The sequence below is a fragment of the Rhincodon typus genome, chromosome 2, assembly GCF_021869965.1.
Source record: "Rhincodon typus isolate 14 chromosome 2, sRhiTyp1.1, whole genome shotgun sequence".
In the NCBI taxonomy this organism is placed as follows: Eukaryota; Metazoa; Chordata; class Chondrichthyes; order Orectolobiformes; family Rhincodontidae; genus Rhincodon; species Rhincodon typus.
The window spans coordinates 18,772,716-18,800,233 of NC_063333.1; the positions used below are offsets into that span (position 1 = coordinate 18,772,716).

The window sequence follows — 27,518 nt, forward strand, 5'->3', positions numbered from 1 at the left end:
TTTCCCCATTTAGAAAATAGTCCATGCTTTTATTCTTCTTACCAAAGTGCATGACCTCACACTTACCCATGTTGTACTCCATCTGCCACTTCTTTGCCCACTGTCCTAACCTGTCCAAATCCTCCTGTAGCTTCCCTGCCTCCTCAATACTACCCATCTCTCTACCTATCTTTGTATTGTCTGCAAATTTATGGGAAAATGTCAAGTTATACACTTTGACAAGAAGGATAGAATGGAGAAAGACAATGGAAAGTTGCTGCACAGAGGGATTTGGAGGCCTTGTGCTTGATTCACGGAAAGTTCAGCAAACGAAAGGGAAGGTAAGTGGAAAGTTGGCTTTTATTTCAGAGAATAGTGTTTAAAACTAAGGAAGTCTTGCAAAAAGCTATGCAAAGGCATTCATCAGATCACAGCTGGAGTACTGTGAATAGTTTTGGTCCTCTCATCTAAGAAAAGATGTACATCAGAAGCAGTTGCAAGAAAATTCAGTTGGTTGTTCCCTGATATGAAGGGATTTTCTGATTAGACAAAGTTGATCAGGTTAGGCCTGTACTCAGTGGAGATTAGAAGAATGAGAGAAGTCCTTTTTGAAATATACAGCAGCTGGAGTAAAAGTTACCAATCTTCGGTGCCACCTAGCCTCCACTGACATCCACGGCACTGACTCCTCGCTGGACCTCACCAATGCCAGTGATGCCACCAGGTATTGCACCGGCTCAAACTCCACTCCGCCGCTGCTATGAGTCCGCTCCAGGCCCACCTTGCCGATGCAGCTGCTGCTGATGCCGTCGGGTCTCGCATTGGGCCCAAACCTGCCTCTGCTGCCTCTGTGAATCTATGCTGGACGGAGACACTGTTAAGAACCCAAACTTGCCACTGACGCCGCTGCCCCAAGTCTGCGCTGGTCTCACTAGGTGTCATCGCGAGTCATCTCTTCAACAAGAGAGGAGAAAAAGAAAAAAAATTTGAGAAAAGAGAGAAGTAAAAGAAAAGAAAAAGAAAAGCTGATGGAACAGATATGCCCTGGGCTGGGAAGACGTATTCCAGTGCCATCTTACTGAAAGTTGGTATAGGTCGGTCATCTGAACTCCACGCCATCTCGGCATGTTTCTTGGGTTATATTTAAGAGAATAAAATTATTTAGCCTATTTTCTAATCAACCTGTTCAGAGATGTTACTGTACATTTGGAACAGGTGGGACTTCAAGCTGGGTCTCCTGGTCCAGTGGTAGGGACACTACCAATGTGCCATAAGAGCCCTCCATGTTTCTTGGGTAAATTTTTAATACTTTAGAAAAATAGGTTAGATAAAAAATAATCAACCTGTTCAGAGATGGTATTGTATACTGCTGGAGCAGGTGGGACTTGAATCCAGGTCTCCTGGCCCAGGGGTAAGGACATTACCACTGATCTACAGGAGCCCCATTAAGAATCAAGTAAGTAACCTTATTGCTGTCCACTTTTTTAAGTCTGTTTTTCTAAGCGTAATGTTCAGAGATGTCATCACACCTTTGAAGCAGTGGGACTTGAACCCAGGTGCCTTGGTCCGGGGGTAGAGACACTACCATTGTGTCACAAGAGGGCTCTTTTGGGGTTGGGTTTTTTTTAAATTAGACTTATTTTTCTAATCAACCTGTTCAGAGATGTTACTATACATCTGGAGCAGGTGGGATTGAAGCTGGGCCCCTCGGTCCAAGCATAGGGACACTACCACTGTGCCACATGAGGGCTAGTGTCATAGGCCTAATCATATTCAGTTGCTTCATCAATGACTTTCTCTCCATCGTACTATCAGAAGTGGGGATGTTCACCAATGATTGCACAATGTTCAGCACCATTTACGACTTCTCTAAGATTGCGTGTTATTGGTGTATATGACCAGTTAAAAGCTTTCTGTTTGCATTATGAAATAGCCCTAAAAGAGGGTACAAGTGTTTGGACCTATTCTAGGGAGTTTGAGCACAATATTTTGGAGGGCTTCACGAACGTTATCCATATTAGTCAAATTTATTGAGAAAAGATCAGCTTATGCATGCAACTTACATGCCTCCAAGATGTCTACAATATATAGTTAACTTGTTGGTTTTGAGATAATCAAATGGAAAAGCCTATAGTGTTATTAGATAATATATATTTTACTTGGATGATGCCATAATTGTCATTAGGGCAGAGAATTCAAACTATTTGATAGTTCAGATAACTAGTCCAATTATGAGTAATTTGACAGGGGTTGAGGTCTACTTAAGTCTAAGGTGAGACCTAACCAATTAATCTAAAACTGATTGGATTGTAAACTTATGAAAGCTTTTTTTTAGGAAAAAATCTGAAGTTAGGACAATGACTTCTACAGCCTTATTCATTATCCATTACCATTCCATTGAATTGTACTTTACAGGATCCACCCTCTCAGGTCTGGTTGCGAGCCCACTTGCGGAGATTCATCCAGAGTTTGTAATCTAACGTCTGGCGAGCAATGAAAGCTTATAGAAGTCCTCTTTACAAATGCTCCATGATGATCACAGGCTATAATAGTTTAATACTGAAAACAAAAAAACAATGCTGGAAATAGCAGCAGGTCAGGAGCATATGTGGAGAAAGAGCAAGCTAAGGTTTCGAGTATAAATGACTCTTCATTAGAACTGACATGAAGTGTGGAGGGGGCGGCATTTACATGGTGAAAGAGAAAACCTGAATTCCTGTCGGAAGGAAGAGCAAAACTTCTTCAGGTTTGGCATTCCTTGAAGACACACGGCAGTCAATTAAATAAAATGGAGGAGCAAATTACTGCAGATACTGGAATCTGTACTGAAAACTGCAGCTTGTTGTCTCTCCGCAGATGCTGCCTGACCTTCTGTGATATCCAGCATTTTTTTGTTTTCAGTACAGAAAACCAGGTACCTTTCTTTTCCTGCTCCTCTGCTGCTTGGCCTGCTGTGGTCATCCAGCTGTACACCTTGTTATCTCAGATTCTCCAGCATCAGCAATTCCTACTATCTCTTTAACAACCTTTCTTTTGTTGGCTTTGATTGTATCTTCTCTCTTGAAACCATCTTGCTTCAGTATCACATACAGGTATACAATGGAGCTATTTCTCAATGTTCATTAATGTGATTTTGATTGTATCATGGACCTTATCAGGGATTGAGAACGTTTCCTTTACCTGTGTAATTCCAGATGAAAGGGCGTTTCCCATGAGAGAGAAAATCTTAAACTCATACAATGATTATACATTAATTTTTAAATGAAAATCCAGTTTTGCTGATATGTTCACGGAGTATAACCCAGTAATGACTTGTTACTTTCGCAATCGTCTGCTTCATGTCTGGATACTAAATACAATGCTTTGACAAATACAGCCATTTCTTAGTGTCAACATGGCTTCCTTGACTTTGAGTTATTACAATGAATATAGTATAAAAAAAGATCAAATTGAACTAACATCCAGCTACCATAAATCGATTTAGAAAGGGAATTGTCAATTTTGTAGCAGTTGTATTTAATGTTATGTGGCATATTTATCATCTATTGAACAACTTTCTGAAAACTAAAATACATGAACATGAGATTGACCGGTTGCATCTGTCATTTTTTCAGTTAAGCCTGAATTGTTGGAGGAGTGTGCAGGTGGTAACTGAGCATTGCTGTAGTTATCTTTCCATTGTTAATAGGAATCAAGGATTGGATAATTAAACGTGATCATATGTTAAAAAATAGAGAAAAAGTGCAGCAGCAAAAAAAATACTCTCTTCTCTTCCCTTAGGTGCTTATATGACATCCTATTTGAAATATGATTCTGATGAACTTGAGCAAGAATTGGATGGTGTAAGAAGCAAGAGATCAAAACTTGGTATTTTTTTGCGTTCATTTTTCTCAAGTGAAAAGAACAGTTCTACGTTTAAACAGCAGTTGAGTAAAAAGAAAATTGCAAAAGCTGGAAATCTGAAGTAACAAAAAGCTGCAGAAATCAGCAGTCATGAAGAACAAACAATTGCTACTTCTAGCTTTTGTGTCTTCAAAAATGGAAACAAATTCAGAAAAATTGAGGAGAAAATATTGTTAAACAAGCGCAGGGGTGTTGAGTTGGGTCGTGAGGGGATACCTGCAAATTCCACAGATACTGAGGTTCTGCAGAATTCCATGACAAAATTATTATTGCTTTTTCTTCTGTTGCCATGTTATGCAGTAAAATAGTAGTTGCTTAGCAATGAAAATGGATTACAGAAGACAAGCATCAATATCAGGGCCATGTTTTAAATGATTATAGATGTTTTTTCTGAACAACAAGCAAATCTGTTAGGCATGTGAATCCTGCTGATTTACACTGCACTCACAGGCCATGTATAACACAGACTAGGAATCAAGTGTCGTTTAAAATTTGCCTCAAACACATGCTGTCTAAACATTTAAACTGTAATTTTCCTACACGTATTAATGCAAGAGATGATGTGAGCTGTTTGTTTAAAATGTTGTGTAATATGAATTCAACTTTTAAACAGCCAGTTGAATATTTCTGGGTAATTTGCAGTTTTACCACTGGAGGGCTTGATGAAAGTAATTTGGAAATTGCTCAGATGCTACACCTTCCTTGGGAATTACATGTTTTGGTAACTGGGATGAAGCTTATCCATTTGTACTCTTATATGGATTTGGTTTTTCCCCCTTACATAACAGTTTGTTAAGGGGCACCTGGGAGCCTTAAATAAATTGATAAAGAGCTCTCCATTCCAATGTATGAAGTAGTAAATCAGTGGAATTTCTACATTCTGTAACAGGAATCAAAATATTTTTTCTTTCCTGAGGAGTCTGCTTGAGATTTTTTCAGGGGCTACTTTGATTTTTGGGGCAGAAGCGGAATTAAAAGAATTTGTCAATATCCTCAATATTTATCAGTCCTCCATTAACAATACAGATACAATACCAAAGGAAAGCTTTAATTTCCCAGATATTGAAGCATTTAAATTGGCATGTGACAGCAGACATAAATTAGCAGAAGTGACCTCATGTATACTTCTGAACACACAAAAGCAATACTACAAACGTACCTTGTGTGGACAGGTCTTGTCACAGTAAATTCATTTCCAATGCATATACACAGAGCTGGAACATCTTACCCCAACAGTTTCTGCCCTTATTCTGAACCTCGGATCTCAATATTGAGATTTAAATTGAAAATTGATACATAGTGAATTCATCACAATAGCAACGACATTTTTCCCCATATAATAGCTATTGAATTTGGGTAGCTTTAAAATAAAATTTCCACAATCACTTGCAAGGAATTTATTACTTGATGATTTCACATTTTCTTCACCCTCAATTCACTAAATATTTATTTTTTGACCGGTTTATAGCCATTCTTTCTTTGCACACTTTGCACCACTTTGCCTGTTCGCTGCTACCACCTCCCTACACCTTTTTATCTCCCCTCTTCATCCCATTGTAGCCTCCCTTTTCCATCACCGCACCACTTTAGTCTCCGTCTTCCCATTCCTATCCTCACCACTCTTGTAACCTCCCTCTCCCGCCACAAGCCTGCGGCCACCTCCCACTCCTCCTTGTATCTTCCAGGCACACTACTCTGGCACAACCCTCTTCTTTGGCCAACTATTTGGCAGACTCCTCCTCCACCCAATTTTTCTTGCTGCCGCCCTCTTCCCCAAGCCCTCTGGCAGCCACCTTCTTCCCCTCCATCCCTCTTTTGGTTTCATTTTCTTCCCTCGACTCCTTTTGCAGTGTCTTCCTCCTCCCTGCATCCCTCTTGTGTCATCATCCTCCTCCTCTCCAATCCCCAGACCAACAAGTGTCTCAGCTCCATTTGCCAAAGGCAGATCCCCCAGTTATGCCCTCTTTGTCACCATAGGACTTCTAACTAGCCTTTTCTCTGATCGCAGATTGTTTATCTCTCATATTTGTCTTTGCTGCTGACAAACTTAGTATGGGAGAGAACCAGCCTCTGTTTGGAGGATTAGCTCTTCAACATTTCCCTCTATTTTAATTATGGGACATGTTCTTTAATTGGTTGCATGTGGGATTGAATTTTCACAGGCATTTTAGGGATTTCAGTGTGAATTTGTCTGCTGCCCCAGTATCTTGCGCACTGTTTCATATTAAACTTTAGAAATAACACTGTTCAGTTGCAGTTTTTACTAGTTTATTTGCCCGAATTCAGTTTAAAACTTTGAACAGTCTAGCATTAACAGAAGTTCTTAATTATTTTTGTGTTTTCTTTCCATAAGAACGACGCAAGAAAGCTTCTGCATGGGAGCGGAATCTGGTTTATCCTGTTGTCATGCTGATACTACTGTCAGGAACGGTGAGCTGCTTTTGCTAAAAATTAGTGCAGATAATTGAAGTGTCTGTTTATTCCCAGTTGTTATTGAATTTCGATAGTATGACTTTCACACTTCTAATTACATTAATTTCAAAGTAATTGAAGAATGACCATTTTTACTTGATGTTATTATGCCCAGACTCTGGTATCAAGGGTGTTCTGCTAAATTGTTACAGATCCAAATGGAATCTACAGATTGATAAGCTCCTAGGTGAAGAGGGGTGAACGGGCTCCCCTTCTTTAGTCCTTCAATCCCTTGGTTAGTTACAACAAAGTTAATTTAAAAGCGATATCTCTCCTTGTGGATACCTTTCTTCCAGACCCAAATGAACTTGAGTTTTAAAAATAGTCAACTCGACCAGGCTTTCTTGAGTTAACAAAGAGTGATTTTATGAACAGCCTTTCAAGCCCACTTGCCATTTGGTAAGTTCATAGCTGATCTGTGGCCTAACTCCATATGCCTGTCTTAAGCACATATCCCTTGATACGCATGCTCAATAAACAAAAAAATTGCATAGCTCAGAGTTGCATCTAACAATTGAATTAGCATTGACCACCATTTGAAGAAGAGTGTTTCAAACCTCCACTACTCTTTGCTTCTTCTAACATTCCTCCTGAATGGTCTGGCCCTAATTCTTAGTATACCATGTTCTAGAGTCTTCAACCTGTAGAAATAGTTTATCTTTATTTACCCTGCCTTTCCTTGTCAATATCCTGAAGACCTCAATTAAATCACCACTTAACCTTCTAAATTCTGGAGAATCTAACCTGATTGTACCTGATCTGTACAATCTCGCCTCATAACTACTGAAGTCCAAGTATCATCTTTGTAAACCTGCTCTGAACCCCTCCAGAGCCAAAGCATCCATCCTAACGTGGTGTCCACATCTGCTGACAGTACTCTTAAGTGAGGTCGAGCTAGTGTTTTGTATAACTGCAGCATAATGCCTGCATCCCGATACTCCAGCCCTTTAAATATGAAAGCCAGCATTCTATTAGCCTTCTTAACTATTTTCTGCACTTGTTTGTGATATTTCAAGAGTTATGCACCCTGAACCACCAAATCTCGTTGGACACCCAACTTTTTCCATATTATACCTCAGAGCAATTAAAATCACAAACATGCATTTACACAAATGAGAAATAGGGGAAAGGTTCAAAAAAGATAAAATATTTTGGAGCAAAAGATATAGGAATCAGTCTGTGACAATACAGTGTAGAGCTGGAGGAACACAGCGGGTCAAACAGCATCAGAGGAGCAAGAGAGTCGATGTTTTGGCTTGGGACCCTTCATCAGGACTGGGGAGAGAGAAGGGAGCTGGGAAATAAATAGAGGAAGGGGGGTGGGCTGGGGGAAGGTAGGTGGATAGACGATAGGTGGATGTATGTAAGGGTAATAGGGATTTGTCAGTGGGAAGGGTGGGGCGGAGAGGTGGGTAAGAAGACAGACTGGTTGTGTCAGGTCAAGGAAGCGGAGATGAGAGAGACGGTGGGACATGGGATGAGGCCGGGGTTGGGGAGATTTCAAAACTGGTGAATTCTATGTTCAGGCCATTGGGCTGTAAGCTCCCAAGGTGGAATATGAGGTGCTGCTCCTCCAGTTTGTGGGTGGTGTCATTGTGGCACAGGAAGAGGCCCAGGACAGAGATGCCACCAAGGGAGTGGGAGTTAAAATGGTTAGCAACCAGAAAGTGTTGTTGTTCATAGCATATAGAGTGCAGATGCTCTATGAAATGGTCATTGAGTCTGCGCTTGGTCTCACCGATGTATCCGCTGCTCCCGGTGTGGCAGCCTCTACATAGACCAAATTGGAATATGTACAGGTGAGCCCCTGTCGGATTGGGAAAGTTTGTCTTGGACCTTGGGTGGAGGTGAGAAGGGAGATGTAGGGGCAGGTGTAGCACCTCCTGCACTTGCAGGGAAAGGAACCGACTGTGGTGGGGTAGGTGGGGAGTGTGGAGCGGATGAGGGAGTCACCGAGTGAGCGGCCCTTACAAAAGGCAGATAGGGGTGGGAAGGGAAATATCTCTTTGTCGATGGGGTCGGATTGTAGGTGGCGGAAGTGGCAGAGGATGAAGTCCCACTTCCTACAAACTAAAGGGGTGGCTATGGGCACCAGTATGGGTCCGTGACTCCCTCATCTGCTCTACACTCCCCACCAACCCGACTACACCTGGCACCTTTCCGAGCAACTGCAGAGGTGCTACACCTGCACCTACCCCTCCTCCCTCGCCTACTTTCAAGGCCCAAAGCAAACTTTCCATATCCGACAGGGGTTCACCTGTACATCCTCCAACCTGGTCTACTGTCTCCATTGCTCCCGATGTGGCCTCCTCTGCACTGGTGAGACTAAGCGCAGACTCTGTGACCATTCGCAGAACACCTGCACTCTGTGCGCTACAAACAACGACACCTTCTGGTGGCTAACCATTTTAACTCCCTCTCCCACTCCCTTGGTGGCATGATTGTCCAGTGCTACAATGATGCCACGTGCAAACTGGAGGAACAACCCTTCGTATTCCACCTCGGGAGCTGACAGCCCGATGGCCTGAACGTAGAATTCACCAGTTTCAAAGTCTCCCCAACCTTGATCTCAACCTCATCCCATGTCCAACCATCCCTCTCATCCCTGTCTCCTTGACCTGACACAACCTTCCATCATCATCCCTATCTATCTGCCCACCCTTCCCACTGACCAATTCCCACTACTCTGACTGCATCCACCAATCGCCATCCCACCTACCTTCCCCCATCCCTACCCTTCCTGCCTCTATTTATTTCCCAGCGCCCTTCCCCCTCCCCAGTCCTGATGAAGGGTCCTGACTCAAAGTGTTGACTCTCCTGTTCCTCCAGCTCCGCACTGTATTGACTAATTCCAGCATCTGCAGTTCTTGCTATCTCCAACCAGTCTGTGAATCGTTTATGAAGTTTCGAAATAGAATGTTGCAGCCATTGCAGTGGAGGTAATCAGTAGCATTGGTGATGTTTGTTACATAGCTGATCTCAAGATTTAGTTTTGCAGGTTGTTTGAGATCCTGTGGTTCTGATTCATTTTGACCATGATTGAATTCTGGCGTTAAGTGCGAGAAAGAGTCCTTTGGCTGACCTATTTTCTTTTGTCTGTCTTGCTCACTCACTAATTGACTTCTCGCCCTGAGTGAGTTGTTTTACTTGAAACATGGCACTGACTAGAGGGTAGGCCTTCACTTGTGACTTTAATGGCATGTTAACACTTGAACACTTGAAGTGAGTACTTTACCCCACTGGCTGACGTGAGTATCTCAGTCTCATGACCACACCTCCAGCAGACTTGACACAGGCTTTTTGATCCCTGCCCTTGTTCATGTGTGTGTGAGTGAGAATGTGTTTGGGGGGAGTGTGGAGGAACGCAGTGGAGAAAGAGGTGGGCTGACTGAATCATGAACCTCACATAGAATCCTAGCCTTTCCTCACAGAAATCTTTTTTCTAAAATTGAATGTTAAAAGTTAGTAATAGGAGAAGAAGTTAGAAAGAATGGATAGGGTTATGACACTATCATTATAATTTATTAGCATAAGCTTAACAAGGGCCTGTACTTCTATCCTCTGAGTTATAATCTGTATAAGCATGGCTTTAATTAATTTAAAAAGATTTGCAAGGGTGGGCAGTGACCTAGTGGTATTATCACTGGACTGTTAATCCAGAGACCCAGATAATGTTCTGGGGACCCGGGTTTGAATCCCGTTCGAATTTGAATTCAATAAATATCTGGAATTAAGAATCTAATGATGACCGTGAATCCATTGTCGATTGTCAGAAAAGCCCATCTGGTTCACTAATGTCCTTTAGGGAAGGAAACTGCCATCCTTACCTGGTCTGGCCTATATGTGATTCAGTCCCATGGCAATGTGGTTGAATCTTAACTGCTCTTTGGGCAATTAGGGATGAGCAATAAATGCTGCCTAGCCAGTGATACCCTCATCCTGTGATTGAATAAAGTCATCTATTCTTATGATATGGCAAGGTTCAATGTTGGAAGAGGAGGGAAACATCAATAGTAAAACAAACCTGTTTTCATAAATTGTTTTATCAGGATGATTGCATGCTGAAAAGATAGTATTACGAAATATTTTACAGCTCAGTTTAACAGCCATAATTTTGTTTCTATAAGAAACAAAAGCTATTTAACATTTCATTATAATAAAGATATAAAATACGCTATAATATACATTGGCTCTTATTTAGGAAAAGCTTGAATACATAATTCAAACTTCATAATATTTTATTTTGCAAATATGTATAATTTAATTTCCAATGTAAACATTATTAATATGCAGTAAATATTGTATATGTGATGAAATCTATTAGTAACAATGTTTGGCACAGCCTTTCTAATGATCAAATTATGTCTTACAGACAATCTCTGTCCTTTTGGTTGCTTTCAATATACTGGCTCTGTTGGTTGATGAAACTGCAATGCCAAAAGGATCACAGGTATTAACCAACTGCACTTCTGCTTCAGTGATTGTTCTCTTGATATTCATGAAGTTGGAAATTATGTAACTTTGTTTCTTAACTACAACTTTTGTTTTGTCTTCTACTGTTTTCAATCATTCTATACTGTTGATTAATCTTTCAACTAATGTGTTATCAACATAGTATGCAAGTGTGAGATGAGAGTAGCTGGAGGATTAGTTTTTGTGAAACTTATTCATTATGTGATTCACTGATACAGATAATCATGTTCAGGCTGATTTTTATGTATTCAAGCTTATATGGCTACAGGCAGTAACTTGATGATGCAAACCCTATATCAACCAGCAGGGTGGACTCTCAATACATTCAGACAGTTTGAAGTTCACTCTGCTTCATTTCAAAGTCAGTGATCAAATCACCAGTGGTGTGGCTCCATAATGTCAAGCTGGTTCAGTATTCTTTAAACTCCTGAATCAATTGAGTTTATAACTGAATAGCAATTCTTTTTGGAATGGTTTTAATTGCCTGTCAGCATTTCGCATTTTAATTTGCTTGTGTACCAGAAGGGAGGAAACTAGTGCATTTGTAATATCCTTTGCCAATTGAAGAAAGAACTGAATATATTGCTTTTCAGAATCTCAGAATTAAAATGCTTTGTAATTTGAAGCACCGTTGCAGTGTAGGAAATCAAAGAAGCACCTATATAGATAACCATATTAAAAGAGATTATATCCTACATTTCTTTTATACGACTTCTGAAACTTGTGAATGTCCTGGTGAGCTACCTTATTGGAGCACCATGGTCCAGGTGATGTAGGTACACCCACAACAATGTTAAGAGCATTTCAAGGATATTGACATAGCAGGTAAGGAAAATGTGTGATTTAGAGTGGAACATGCAAATGTGGTATTTCCATGCTCTTGCTGTCCTTGTTCTTCTAGAGTATAGGTTGTGGGCTTCTGAAGTGCTGTTGAAGAAGCCTTTGTGTTTTTGCAATGAAGCGTGTAGATGGTACACATTACAGTCAAGGTAAGCCTATGGTGAATATTTCAAGTGGTTGATGGAGTGCCAGTCTAACAGGTTGCTTTGTTCGGGATGATGCTGGACTTTCTGAATATTATTGAAGCAGCATTAATGCAAGAAAGTGGAAATATTTCCATCACATTTGTACCTTGTAGATGGTGGAAAGATTTGGGAAGTGTCAAGCCTTAATGGGGCAAGGCTCTAGAAATCAAACCCCGTTATTTCCAGAGTCATAACAAAAATTGAAAAGTTTATCGAAATACACAATAACCTGAATTAATTTTAGATAGATCCAGATTAACCAAAAACATCAACCAGATTTCTGTACTTAGAAATAGTTGTTCACCTGTGATTAGATACCATGTTTAAAACTCTGAACTGTTGTCTCAAAGGCCCCCAATGCACACATACTGATATACACAGTTGTACTTGCTGACTGCATAGTGTACAAATGTCTATTGCATTAGAAACTTACTTTAATCTGGTATTCTGCCCTGAGACTGTAGAAGCAGTTATGGAATGGGAAGAAGGGAGGAGGAAAATAGAGGCTGATACAGAAAAATCCAAATAGGAAGGCAGTTCTTGTCCATCTTTTTTAAAAATTCATTCACTGGATGAGGGCGTTGCTGACTCGGGCCAGTGTTTATTGCCCATCCCTATTTACCCAGAGGGAGGTTATGAGTCAACCACATTGCTGTAGGTCTGGAGTCACATGTAAGGTTGGTAGTTTCCTTCCCTTAAGGACATTAGTGAACCAGATAGGTTTTTCCGACAATCGGCAATAGATTCATGATCATCATTAGACTCTTAATTCCAGATATTTATTGAATTCAAATTCCACCATTTGCCGTGACTAGATTCAAACCCATGTCCCAAGAACATTACCTGGGTCTCTGGATTAAAAGTCCAGCGATAAACCACTATTCCATTCCCTCCACCTTGTTGACTTCAACCCCTCTCCAATGACCTTGGAACCACCACCCCATATTCCCAGTCCTTTACCAGTGTACAGATATGCATCCGAGAGTAGGCCCTAGAATCTCTCTTTACACTGCTACTGGAGACTGCATTTATGCCTACCAATGAGTGCAGCTCATGCTTATTATTGGATTTTGCTGCAACATCACTGAGTCTTCAATTGTGATTTGCCGTACAAGTTTCTTGTTAATTTCCTACCATCTCTACATTTATTCCAAGAAACCTGATGTTATGTTAAAATAAATATTAATAAACAATCTGAAGTGCAGATGTCAAAAAAAATCTAAAATATCTAGCCTGTGTTCTTTTATGAGAGAAAAATTGTACACTGATTTTCGTATAGACATACATTCCCAACAGGCTATATACATAGAAACATGAATAATGGCCCTTGAGCCATTCAATTTGATATTCAACAGGGGTATATTGAGCACAGTTCTAATAACCTAATTATGGAAAATGTGACATTGCCAACAATGAAATTGATTCTAATTTTTAGGAATTTATTATTTGAGGAAAGGTTAAATTGGACATGGTTTTTTTTTTGGAAAAGGGAAGCCTGCAAGTTTGTGAAAGCAATTGACAGAATTGACGTTGGGGAAATTGTTCAATGTGTGAAGTTTTCAATAAACAGGGACAAAAGCTAAGTATTACTTATTCAGGAATAAGGAGGAAGTAACGTGGACTATGGAATAGGTTACTGCCGTAGAACATTGAGAGAGGCTGTTGGAAAGCACATTTCAGCCCTGAATCTGTGATCAATATTGAAGTAACAGTTGACCTCGTAATGAAAAAGAGCACTTAAGGATCTCTCTGGTGTGGATTTCTGTCTTTTCAACAGCAAATTTATTCTGGCAGCAAGTCTTGGGAAATCTACAGGGCTCCAGTAACAGTGATGTAAGTAGTGAATCACATTGGAATATTTCCACAGACTGCAAACCAATAAGTAAAATATCCTGAACTTTTCACTTTTTATTTACTGTTTGTAAAGTTCTAACAAAATAATTGCAATATACAAATGGGATTATAGTAGAAACAAACACTTTTATAATGTATGCAAAATTTGGGATTCTGCCCCTTGAACCTACTCTGCCATTTGATTAAAATCATGGCTGATCTGATTGCAGCTCTGACTCCACTTTGCATTCTGCCCTTGACCCACTTGTTGCTTAAAATTCTATTCAAGTCAGCCTTGAATATGTTGAATGACCTGCTGCACTGTAGGGAAGAAAGTCGTATTGATTAATGGTCAACTAATGGTGAAATTTGCCATTCCACATATATAAAATTAGTTTCTCAGGACATGAAGTTGTTCAGTAGTAATTATGAACTTAATACATCAGAAAAAAACCTAATTGTAACTTCTGGTAGAGTTTTCTCATTGGTTCAGTGATTTCTACTTGATTGCAGTCAAAGGGTATTCACCTGTAGAATTCCTGACAGCAACTTTGGGGTTTTTGCATTTAATTACATGTGCAGTCTGCAGAGGTTGTTGTCTGTTTGAGACGTATTGACAGAACACTGATATTGCTGCTGAAAAATGCAGGTTGTTGTGCGATGCCCTCTTTACACACCTGTTGTATGCAACCTATGTACAGTACTTCTCAGATTTTTTGGTTAGCTGTGCTCACCCATTATCTTCAGTGAAATAACTTGTGAGCAACCTTCAGGTTATCTTCTGGGTTGCTGCATGCAAATGAAGCAAATGGGTTGGCTTTTTTGGTTTTTGACCACAATTTTTACCACATTATTCTGAACAAGCAATTGCTTTCGCGTGTGTTTACCGTAGAAGTGTACATGTTTATGTTTACATGTAAGCCCATATTTAAATATGTTGATGAAGCCAGCATTGCTGTTGATTATTAATTTGAGAGGTTAAGATTATATCTTCAAGCAGTGTAAATGAAGGCCAATGTTCAAGGTACTCAAGGCACAAGTCCATATTTCATTGGTAATGGCACCAATTAAACCACTTCTATTCAATTCTTTTGTTAAAAATTAGAGCCAGTCATACAGCATGGAAACAGATCCTTCAGTCCAACTCGTCAGTGCAGACCACGCGTTCCAATCTGACCTAGTCCCATTTGCCAGCATTTGGCCCATATTCCTTTAAGCCCTTCCTATTATACCCATCCGGTTGCCTTTTAAATATTGTAATTGTACTGCCTCCACCACTTCTTCTCGCAGCTTGTTCCATACATGCACCACCCTCTGCGTGAAAAGGTAACCCCTCAGGTCCTTTTCAAATCTTTCCCATCTCACCTTTTAAATCTATACCCGCTAGTTTTGGATTAACCACAAGTCTATCAAGTGAACAAAGATTATGTTTAATGAATAATGATAATGGAAAAATCAATTGAAATTCGGTAATAGAAGAAAAGAATATTTTAGAAAGCTATTTAACTGTAATCCTATGATAATAATGGTAGGGTCTGAAGACTGAGGTCAACTTATTTTGGTCTTATTCATCATGATCTCTTGTTACTCAAAGATTGACAGAGACCATTCAGGTTATTGATCTAGAGTAAAGAAAAACTTCTCCATTATATCATTTGAATCTATGTTAGTGAATTATATATTGCTCTGTTTGGGTTTCTAAGGTTTTGGAGTAGATCTGTAGCTCGGGTTGTGAGTGTTGAGGTTGGTTGGCTCGCCGAGCTGGTTTGTTGTTCCGTAGATGTTTCGTTACCGTGCTTGGTAACATCTTCAGTGCAGCCTCTGATGAAGCGTCGGTGTGTTTTCCCACCTGGTTTTTAAACTCTGGGGTCCGTTGCGATTGCCTCACTTCTGGGGTTCCTCCGTAGTGGAATGTACATGTACGACCAGTGCTCACCCGAACTAAGGACTCACTCCCTGCTATGAACAGGACCAATGTCATCTACAAGATCCCCTGCAGAGACTGTGAGAAACACTACATCGGACAAACAGGAAGGAAACTAACAACGAGTACAAGAACACCAACTGGCTACAAAAAGACACGACCGATATTCACTCATCTCAATCCACATGGACAAGGAGAACCACGACTTTGACTGGGACAACATCAAGATCCTGGGACAGGCTAGGCAGAGACAAGCACGAGAGTTCCTGGAAACATAGCACTGCACGAAGCATGCTATTAATAAACACATTGAACTCGACCCCATATACATTTCACTACAGAGGAAACCTGGAAGTGAGGCAATCCATCACAATGGACCCCAGAGTTTAAAAACCAGGCAGGAAAACACACCGATGCTTCATCAGAGGCTGCACTGAGGATGTTACCAAGCACGATAACGAAATGTCTGCGGAACAACAAACCAGCTCGGCGAGCCAACCAACCTCTGTTTGGGTTTACAATTTAATGGAAAGTGAAGGTCAATGTCCAGTCTATTATTTGCAAGCTTCAAAAATGTGGTTCATTAGGTGATCTTAACTAGAAGTTTGAGCTGAGCAAAATGATATATGAATTGCATTTAACTTTAGACTCTTGCAGAAACAATATTAGCTTCTTAATTTAAAATGTTCAGAAATGTTTACTTGTTTGTTTCTGAAAAGAAAAATTAAAACTGCCTTCAAAATTAAACATTAGAAGAAATTGCATTACAGTAATGGGATTATTTAGGATTTCAGGTTGCTCTGTAGCATTTTAATATTTTGAAATATGTCCTTATTAAAAATGTACTGCACACATCAATTCAAAAATGTTTAGTGCTAAGTGATTAAGAAACTCTAAAGCATTACATATTTTTGTGCTTGTCTCATATTACATATTCACCTGATACTTTATATAAATTCACAGACTGTCAGTTCATTGAATTTTAATATGATTTAACTTTTTTACAAAGAAAATTGATTTTTGTCCAGACCAGATTTTTCTATTTTTGTTCACTTTTTTTCCTGTCTGTATTTAGGCAGTAAGCATGAATGTGTGCACATGATCAAACAGTTGTAGCAGAGCATCAAATCATGAAGCAGCTTGTTCTATCTTTTAAACTAAATCTCATTCACATACTGAATGGTACAATATACATTGAAAATTGATCAAGTGCAGCAGGAAACAAAAGTTCAGTTTATGATTCAAAGTAGTATTTGTTGGTTTGATAAGGATGGCAAAGTGCCAGTCAAGGAATGCTCTTATCAAGTCAAAAAATCATGTTTTGAAGTCTTTTTAACTTGTTTGTGATAACAAACAGGTGGAATTAGTTTAAAAAAAATTTGAAAGGCATGTCTTTTTCTCCCATGAAGCTAGGGAAGGAACAACTAAAGGTTTTGCAGTTGAAATATTATTACTCCTTAAGTTCGTTCCAGAAATTCTGAGGCAGGGAAATATGATTATTGATTATGGTCAGCTAGTTAGGTAATTAGCTAAGTTATGCAGATGAATGACCTGCCAGGCTTGATCTTTAGTTTGTGCTCACTGCGTATGTGTTAGCCAGATCATTATTGGTTAGTTTCTTGGTTAAGAAGGGAAATATAGTTCAGGGTACTTCTCTGATTGCTACTATACTAGAACCATATAAAACACATTTGGCCTACGCTGGAGTATTGTGTCCAATTTCGGGCACCATATCTTTAGCGAGGACATGAAGACTTATGGCGATGAGTGTAGAAGACATTTCCTAGAATGGTTCCAAGAAACAGGGATTATAGTTACCTGGATAGATTAAGAACATCTGGGATTGTTCTCTTTGGGTTGAGAAGATTCAAAAGAGATTTGCTAGACGTGTTTAAAACCTCGAAGTATTTAGATAGAGTAATGAAAGAGAAACTGTTTCCGGTAGCTGATAAATGGGTAACTGGAGAGTACAGGCCAATGGTAAAAGAACCATAAATAGATGAAGAAAAGTCGTAACCTCATGAATGGTTAGGATTTGACATACACTGCCAATAGGATGACAGATACAGATTCCATAGTAGCCTTTAAAGGGGAATTGGATAAATCCAATTAGAATATATCTATATCTGAGATATGGGAATAAGGTTCCAGAAATTGGGAATAACTTGGTTGCTCTTAGAAAGATCTGGCCAATTGCCTCTGCTTTTTTCTTCTTTATTCTTTTGTGGGATGTATTTCTGACAAGGCCAGCATTTGTTGTTCATCTCTAATTACCTTTGAACTTTATGCTTGGTCATTTCACAAGAGTTAACCACATTGCTTTGGCTATGGAGTCACACATAGAGCAGACCTGGTAAGAACAGCAGATTTCCTTCCCTAAAGGACGTTAGTAAACCAGATTGTTGTGTATGCTCGTTTCATGGTCACCGTTACTGAAACTAAGTTTGCAGTTCCAGATTTCTTAATTGAAAATTTACATTCCAGTAGCTGGCATGTCCCTATAGCATCAGATTGGGTCTGGATGACTCGTCTAATAACATTCCCACTATATCACCATCTTTCCTTCCTACCTTCTGTGATGTACTAATTACCTCTGTGTGGAAATTGTGATTCCCATCTATCATATAGGCAGTGAGGTTCATGATTTATAAAAAGTATTAGTGAAAAAAGAGTGGATACATAAAGTACAATATTCAGGGAGGTCTTGAAATACCTGAGCATTGATCTTATTGAAGTACAGATGCTAGAACTCAACAAATTGGTGTGTTACTGGTTTAAAAACTTCAATAGATTTATAATATCCAGGTTGAGAACCAATCCATCAGCACCTGTGTGATATTGATTCTGTTGCTTTGGTTCACCATTGCCAGCTGTTAATCCCACGCATTAAAGAATACCAAATCTCAATCCCCTCCCTCAAAGAAATTATGTTAGTACCTCCAAAACGCACAAGAAATAGATTTCAAGCCAGCTTCCTCTTTAAGGTGTAAATTGACCCCAAATTAACATATGTTACTGCAATAAAACTTTGGTGTTCTGTAGATTTGGAAGGTAAATATCATACATTATAGAATGGAAAATATCAGGCATTGGTTTCGTGGATTTTTAGATGATTATTTGTGTTAGAACGTTTAATGGTGACATCCTTGAAGCCTCCATTCACATTCTGCTACCATTGTTTTGTAATTCTGTATCCATCTAGATTATAAAGCTTGAGTCTTAAAACTAATGTTCACATTCAACCATTTTAACTACTTTGAAGAACTAAGTGCCAATGTACTTGAAACGTATTGATGCAGTGTTATATTTTATCAATTGCATAACTCTTTGCTTAGAAATTTTGAAATGTTTGAAAGTATCATAATCATTGTTTTCTTTGTCTTTCCCTGTTTATTGAATCCTTTAAGACTATCAATACACTTCTCTTTTGTGAAAATTTCAAAAGTAATCAACAGAATATGGTGAATAACTTTTGAATTTACTTTAATCTAACAGTGCTATAATCTTAATTTATTTTTGAGCTGATTTTCAACACAAAATTGTGTATGCTTTCAGAAAGCTAGATTAACATTTTCAGCTGTTTTTAGTGCTGAAGTGTGAAACACAAACATGAAAGGGATTGGAGAAATACAAAAACGCAGCTGATAAAATATGGATTGTATTGAACGCTAAATGTTTCATGATAATGAACTTTCACACAGTCGTGCACAAGCATCAAAGCAGCTTCTTTGGTGTTTGTTGCAGCATGAAGCGCATTGAATTTGCTGCTGTGAAGTGTACAAGGTCATGCACAGTGTAAATACCTTTATTTTGTCTGAATTAGTAAATAACTAGTTTGTTTATGGCAAGTTACCAGTCAATACTTTCACCTGTTGATTAACTTCTTATCTACAACAAAATGCCCTTTAATCTCAATACTATTTTTTTTGAAGAAAGAAAACCATTGTTGGTTGTCTTATGATGCTGTCAATGCACACAAACTTGTAACAGTATTAACTTTGTCCACTAGATTTCAAACAGACTGTGTGATGTCCTTGTACTGGCTGCTAGATTTGTTTCCCCTAAGGTAATTGTGGCAGTTTTTAAAACTGTGCAAAACTAGTTCGGCAATCATCCCCTGATTTGAGAATGACATCTATTCATGGTCACAAGCATTTGCTATGGCTCTTCAGGTGACCGTACAGGCCAATTCTTGACACATGAGGCAGCATGAACTAAGCGGTAATGGGATTAAGAGTGCAAGATTTGCTTTCTTATCTTTCTTTCTCTGCACCAATAAGACTTTGTTACTCAAGGTCTTGATTGATAAGTTGTTGCCATTTTGAATGATTGGTAACAAACTGCTCCTACCATTGCTTCCACGCTTCAAGGAGAGCTTCAGAGTATCTTTCATGTGTATTCTTTGCGCTCACCTGGAATTTTGGATGGGTGGAGAAAGCTTTTTGGCCATTTGTGTTCGGTCTATTGAACTTGATTTTGCAAGAATTTTGCCTGAATACTTGTGGTGCTGGCTTCAGTGACATGTGTTTTATTGACATGAGTGTTTTATACACCGTCTTACCATTTCTGAAGGATACAAAAGGGGCATTGCTGATTGAATTTTCTGTAGTGTTCTTACTGTCACTGATCAATGGAAGTGTCGTGACAACAGTTGCTCTGTAGAATATCTATTGACTGCACCCAAATAGAAGGTTACTTATGAAGACCTTCGGCGCCATCACTGCCCACATGATCCTAATAAGATGGTGGTCATAGTTCAATGATGAATTTTTGAATTCCAGTTCAATTTTCCACTGTAGCCACCTGTGTTCCTTTGCTATTTCTACCATTGAGAAATTTTTGTACAACACTTTGTCTGAACACCTCTGCCATTGGTGGCCCTATCAAGAGCAGGAGCTGTCAACAACATCAGTCAAGGGGTCATATATGTACACAGCCTCCCTACAATGTTAATGTGCCAATTCCCACTTTTACAGAATTAATCACAGAAGGTAATGGAGAAAGCCAGCATCTGTGGAGAGAGAAACAGAGTTAACATTTTGAGTCCAATATGACTTTCAGAACTGGAAGAGGTTGGAATATGGTTGTTTTTCTCTGTTGACAGAGGGGGAGATGTCTTCAGTTTCTGGGACTCGATATTGACTTCCATAACTTGAGTGTACGACCTCGGTCCTCCAATTTTCTTACACTCCATCCTTTCGGCAGTGTCGTGTTGACTTTTCTCTAGCAAAGCCCATCCAGTTTCTCCTTTTCACGCCTTTATTTGCACCCATTTTACATCTGTCATTCTCCTTTACCATCATTAGCAATGTCTTTTTCTTTTGTTCTGGGCATCCTAACCATCTGTTCCACTCACTCCTCCTCCCCCTCAGTCAATGTCATAAAAACCATCATTTTCATGTTTCTTTCAGTTCTGAAGTGGCTGTATAGGACTCAAAATGTTAACTCTGTTTCTCACTCCAGATGCAGTGGGGCCTGCTGAGGTTCAACAGCGATATTTTTCATTTCGGATTTCCAGTATCTGCAGTAGTTTGTTTTTGTTGTACAGAATTCCTCCTTTTTCCTAATTTTCTTGCCCCACTTGATGGTGGTGGTGACTGGACGTGGTGTCCCTTCATTAACTTGGCATAGTGACCATTTTATTCTGTGCTCAGGAGGTTTTCAAACATTGGTAGTGTGTAAATGTAACACAGCCAGACCAGACCTGTCCTTATTAATTAGACATCAAGCTTGCTTCCCAATAGTTATTCCTAACCAATGATGAGCAAATAATATTGAAAAGAAGCCACTGTAACCAGCTTTCTTCTTTCATTTTCCCCCTCCCCTCCCATCTATCAATCCAATCCATTCTAAAGCTACTGAGACCAATTGTGATTTTTGTTCATAAGATCCATTAGGTTGGCATGAGGTATGGTGTTTTCACTGTGGTTAGGTTTTACTGAAGGCAGTCATTTTCTAATGGAAGTGGAATAAGGGGAATGGTTAGCATTTTGAAATAACATTCAAACTACATGCCTTAAATTTAAGTAAATATTGATTTGAATCTGAGATACTTCTGATCAAGTAAGAATTTCTACTTATTTTTCTACTCATGATTTTTGGTAATTTATATAATTCTGAAATGTTTGCAATGATACAAGTGTTATGTAAAACATATTTAAATAAAATGATTATTTCAACTACCATAACTTGTATTTATCCCTTTTTCTATCGCAGTTTACTCTGTTTTAGTTTTTATATCTATCTACAGCTCCATACTAAGTCCTGCGAAAACTTGGGCTGTATTTGTTGATTTCTGTACAGGAGTGCTAATTTCCATGCTCTTTTTTGCAGAGCCTTGTTGTGGTTGCATATCATTTAGCTCAAATTGCTTGTTTGCTAGGACCACTGAAAAGCTTCCTATGCTGCTTGTCAATGGCAGCTCTCTATTTAAATAGTTACCTACAAGTGATTTAGTTCGGATTTGGAGAGATAAAGACAGAGTTTCAGATTAGATTCAGATGTTGTTGGATTTTGATTATGTAGCTACCTCATGCTTTTGAAACAGTTGTTATGATGATGTAATGTTTGCAAATGGAATAAATAACTAACTAGAAGTTTTGAGGTTTGTTATTTTAAATTCTGGCCAGAACTATTAATTTTTCATGTTCCTGTTCTGCTGTGATAAGTTGCCTGAATTTCCAGAGAAAATCCTACTCCTTGCTCTGAGGAAATTCCTGGAATATGTAAAACGTTTGCCTCTAATTATGGATGGAATTTACTGTAGTGAACTTATTCAGTTTTGACAATGTATTTCTCACTTCTTGATTTTTCATCTAATTTCAAAATGTCAAATGTTGACTGAAGTATATTTCTTAAATTTTTATTCTTGAGATGGGAATAGTGTTTGGAAATATGGTACTTATTGCCCACTTCAGTTGCCCTTTTTGAAGCAAAGTTGTGGCAATACATCCTGAATCACTGTTGCCTATTTGTTCAATTCCTAATAAAACTTCAGTACAACTGTGTGATTTGGTAAGCCGCTTCCAATTAAGAATCATTTGGCGTGCTAGAGTCACATAAAGATCAGATGAGGTAGCCACAGCCAGGGCATCAGTGGACCTGTTATGTGTATGACAGCTTAAATTTGTAAATTTCTTGAAATTGAATGTGCATTCTTAACTGCATGGCAAACTTGAGTGTAGATTTTCAGGATTACTTATCCAGTAGCGTAAATAACAGTACAGCTTGGACCACTCACAACAGTGTTCAATGATAATGTCACCTGGTTTGCATGTAAGCCTTTACATCTGTATAACATTGTTATGGCCTCAACCAGACAGGGTCTCATTTGATGGCACATTTTCTGCTTATGACGCTTATGCATAAAGACATAAACTGCAATCCATTTTCAGGCAAGGCATAACAGCATCTCTTTTCATAATATAGAGCTTCAATAATTTTTTTTGATAGATCATATCTACTACATGATTTGCTTTATTTTTAAGGATGGAACACCATTTTTAGAAAAACGTTTTTTTATCCACCATGATATTTTAAAATATTGAAGTTGTAAATGAAAAAGCAATTTCTTATCTTCAGGTATCAAGTGCGTTTTTAATAGTTGCAGAAGCAGGGATGGGAATTCTGTTTTAAAGCACTTGATTTATAAAAACAAAAGTGAATGAGTTGCATTTACATAGGACTTTATCATTTCTCAAGGTGTTATTGTAATTTTTGCAATGTGCAGTGATTGTTGTGTAGGCAAATGCAGCAACCATATCCCAAAAGTAATGAGAATATTTGAATGAGAGAACAAGGTGTAGAGCTGGATGAACACAGCAGGCCAAGCAGCATCAGAGGAGCAGGAAAGCTGACGTTTCGGGCCTAGACCCTTCTTCAGAATAATTGAATACCTTTTTGATGGTGTTTGAAGCAGAAATGGTTGATAACAAAAGTGGAAAAATTCCACGCCCCTTTTCAAATACTACCATGGGATTTTTAATGATCGCTTCAGGAAAACAGATGGATCCTTGATTTATGGTCACATTAGCATAACTTTAATTTGTGTAAAATAAAGGATAAACTTAATGTGAAACCTAAAATATAGAGATTAAAACGTTGGAAGTTTGCAGGTTCCACAAAGCTGACACAAAAAGAAAAACTGTCAGAATCTACAGCAGGCCTGACTGCATCTATTAAGTGAAAAGGAAATACAACTGACCAAACACACTGCCAATCTTAAAAACTAACTTATTTGTTTCTTTGCAGATTTTGGTGGACCTGATATTGCAATTTTCATATTTTTTTAAGAATCCTGATATGATTAAGTTATTAACATTGTTTATTGATATCACATATTCTGTTTGTCTACAAATCTCTTGTTGAAAGTAACAATGTTTTATTTTGCAAACTTGTCATTGTGAGACAAAAATGCAGTGCTTGGATCTCCAGGTTTGTTTCATGGGAGAGAGACTTTATGTTTTCATGGGAGAGAGACTTTATGCTTTTTTTCTCCTCTTTCAGGAACTGGGCCTTGGTAAAGCTTCTCTGTCTGCATTTGGGTTTGTTGGTGCAGCGATTGAAATCATCCTGATTTTGTATCCTTTTTCCCAGTCATGTCTGTTAACAAGTATTATAAACAGTTTTCTGCGACAGTGGTATTTTACTAAGAGTTGGGTCTAGGAAAACAGTAGTGATGGCTTGGACCTGTTATGACAGACACTTGAGAGAAATTCTTTGTTGTATCCAACTCTAAGGAAGTGAAGGAGATGGTTAAGAATATGAATGAAACCTTGCATTCCTCACTCTGCAGAGGTCCTTTTCCTTAATTCTCACAGCTATCTGATGGTGTCCTCTGTCGTCGGCTTCTATAGCCTCCGGTTCTTTGCAGCCCTCACTCCCACGAAAGACGACACAACCATGACAAAGGTATGGTGGGCAGAGGTGATGATGTATATGTGGCCCCTCTTGTAACGAGACAGCTGGCAGGTTTTCTTCAGTAATTGCCTTTAATGGCTCATTTGCAATGACCAATATTTGTTTGTGTGCTGCGTAAATACAAACTGGAAGATTTTCATAAAACTAGGTAGTGAAGAAAAAGGATGTACTCTGTTTAGTTTGGATGGTGTCCATTCAGTTGTAAATAGCTTGCGATGGAAAGGCTTGTTAACTAGCTATAGAAATCCAGTGAAAGGACTTTTCTTCAAAGGAAACATCTGCTAATGAGTAACTTTAATTGAACTAATTGTACCTCTAATGCTAGCATATAAGCCATAGAATTCAGTTTATTTAGAGTGTCTACAGAAACTTGTTCTTCAAAGCATAGCACTAAGATTGAAGATCTAAAACTTCAAAACTGCTTAGAGACAGATGGTGCCATCTCTGTTTTGCATATATAAACTAGAGATTTAAAGACTATCACTGTACCATGGTTTTTGTGGCAACATTGTTAGAATCCTTTTTCTGTTATTTAAGCAGGTTGAAAAGAATTTTTAAAAATCCCCAGTACTCTCTGTGTAATGATAACTGTTGTATGCAATCAAGATGTGAGTGCAAACTAAACTTGGATTTTGTCTGAAGGGAAACTTCAAGTAACTGCTTATTGCAAACTAAATCCCTAAATAGGAATTTTTTTCAACAAAAGTGTTCTTTAATCCTATGTAATGTTTTTAGAAGGAATTATTTATCTATTGCTGTGATTGCCTTTTTGAATTTTTCTAAGAAGGAGGATGGCAGCTGCACTGCTGACCATGAAGCAGGATTATCGACAAAGTTGATTCATTTCAAAGTTGAATCTTAAGTCTTGGTTAAATTCAGCAGTTTTGTAACATTTGACTACATCTTGCTGGTTTGGTACTCAAACTAAATATTCCTCCCAAAATCGGGGACATTTTCTATCCAGTGAGACCAAAATATAATTCACTAAATTTTTAAATCAAATGTGATGTACAAACTTCTAACAGCTTTAATTCTTTTAAGTTTCAAAATTACTTTTGTCATACTACTGTTCTAATCTAACACTATACTCATCTTGGTTTATAAGTCATAAACTTGATATTTGTTTGTTTTCATGTTTTTCTTTCCCTCTTACAGATTATTGGAAATTGTGTCTCAATATTGGTCCTTAGTTCTGCATTACCGGTTATGTCCCGAACCTTGGGTAAGCTGTGTTTTATTCTTGTTAAAATACTTAACTGACATGAGTCAAAATGTAGACTTGTGGATTAAATCGTGGCTGTTGGAATGTATGTTTCAATACTTTGTATTTGTTTGTTTTTAGACCTGCAAGTAAGTAAAATCTAAACACCAAAATTCTGAACAGTAAAAATCTAATATTGTAGTTAGAACAGTTTTATAGTTTTGAAAGAATTTTTTTTAGCCATGGAAAATAGAAGGTCGTGGTTGATTGTGTTTTGAATGAGGGGATGTGAGTAGTGGTTCCCCCCACAGATTATTGTTGGGACGTATTCAGTTAACGTAGATAAATGAACATACAGACTTTATGAACCAACTGCACATTTTCTGGAATTATCTAGTTTACTAAGGTCCCAATAGGGCAACCAGGAAGCATGTATGCATTTCCAGATGGAAGTGTCCACCCCTCCAGTTGGTTATGGTCGATTTGTAGTGGTGGGACCACATATTGGGATTATGTAAGGAGGGGAATAATTTATTTAAATTACACTCCTGCACTTGCTGGACCTGTTTCAACTTCCAAATGACCCAAGTGTTTCACTTGTGCAGGACAATGTAGTGCTAACCTTCAGACTGCCACCTCACGATCTTTCATTGGGTTGTACAATGCTCGCAACTGAGTTGCTGATTTCTCTTTTTCTTTTGGATAATTACGGTTTGTTGGTGTGTTTAATCACTCTTCCAAATGTATTTCTTTGTGCTGAGCAAACTTTAGCTGCTGTTACTTTTGTCGGCTATAATCATAGATGATCTTGTTGAATTGCTTTTGGAGCAAGAGGACACGAGTAAAGCCAGCAGGAAGATTTCAGAGAGCAGGAATAACTGCCACAAAAGGGATGAGGAGGGTACTGATCTACTCATCTGTGTAACTTTTCCCGGCAGCCAAAAGAGCTGCTATAGTAGCCATCTGAAACACTGACAACTGTACACTACACTGTAGTTTTGCAGCAACTTGGACTTGGACTCCTCCTCCATCTACGATATTGTATGGAAAATTTCTGGGACGTTGCCTCACTGTGCCTCGTGTTTCTTGGCCGATGCCTTTGAGTCTTCTTCAAAAGCCTGTGCAAGGTCTTCTCTGATATTGCTGGTTGCAACTGCCTTGACTGTGCTCCAATCCATGATAGCTAGCATATTTTCTTTGAAGAGCCAGCGGGGGTGCAAATGAACTTCAGTGGGGCCAACCTGCATGTGGAGTTGTGTGCAGGTTCCTTCCGCAAGAAAGAAGTCATGTGTTGGTAACAGTTTCGAAGCATGAGCTTATCTTGGTGGAGAGCTGATATGAAATATGAGTGAGATATATCTGTAAAATGTGAGATGTGGATTGAGTGAGGTAATGGTAAGTGCAAATATGAAAATGCAGTACAGTAAAGTTTGGTGCAATGATCAAGTGAAAGGGACAAATGTTCTGAGGGTTGTGATTGCAGGGTCTATCCAGGTTCATGTTTTAGCTCCATTCATTGGCACACCCTTCACTCTGTTGAAAGTACACTGCCTCCACATACCGTAAGTGCACGTACAAGTTGAACATACAACCAAAAAGCAGAAGTAGCCCATTTAGCCCTTCAAACCTGCTTTGTCATTTAATAAGGACATATCCGATCTTATTGTAACCTCAAATCTACATTCCAACTTACATCTCACTCCTTGTTTATAATGAAGCATTACAGCAACTTGAGAAGAGTTCTTGAGCACCATCTAAACTAATTAATTTCTAGCACCAGGAAGAACTA

At 38.7% G+C, this 27,518-nt stretch overlaps 1 protein-coding gene across 1 annotated transcript in view; it reads left to right on the forward strand.

Moving 5' to 3' along the window:
* The first annotated feature begins 245 nt into the window (after positions 1-245).
* The window catches only part of LOC109913979 (limb region 1 protein homolog), a 69,101-nt gene continuing 41,828 nt past the window's right edge, over positions 246-27,518 (forward strand). The window contains exons 1-8 of the mRNA XM_048606064.1: positions 246-320; positions 2,395-2,446; positions 3,760-3,846; positions 6,236-6,312; positions 10,727-10,804; positions 24,115-24,188; positions 24,429-24,519; positions 25,684-25,750. Coding sequence (XP_048462021.1) covers positions 246-320; positions 2,395-2,446; positions 3,760-3,846; positions 6,236-6,312; positions 10,727-10,804; positions 24,115-24,188; positions 24,429-24,519; positions 25,684-25,750 — 601 coding nt within the window. The remainder of the gene's footprint in view (positions 321-2,394; positions 2,447-3,759; positions 3,847-6,235; positions 6,313-10,726; positions 10,805-24,114; positions 24,189-24,428; positions 24,520-25,683; positions 25,751-27,518) is intronic.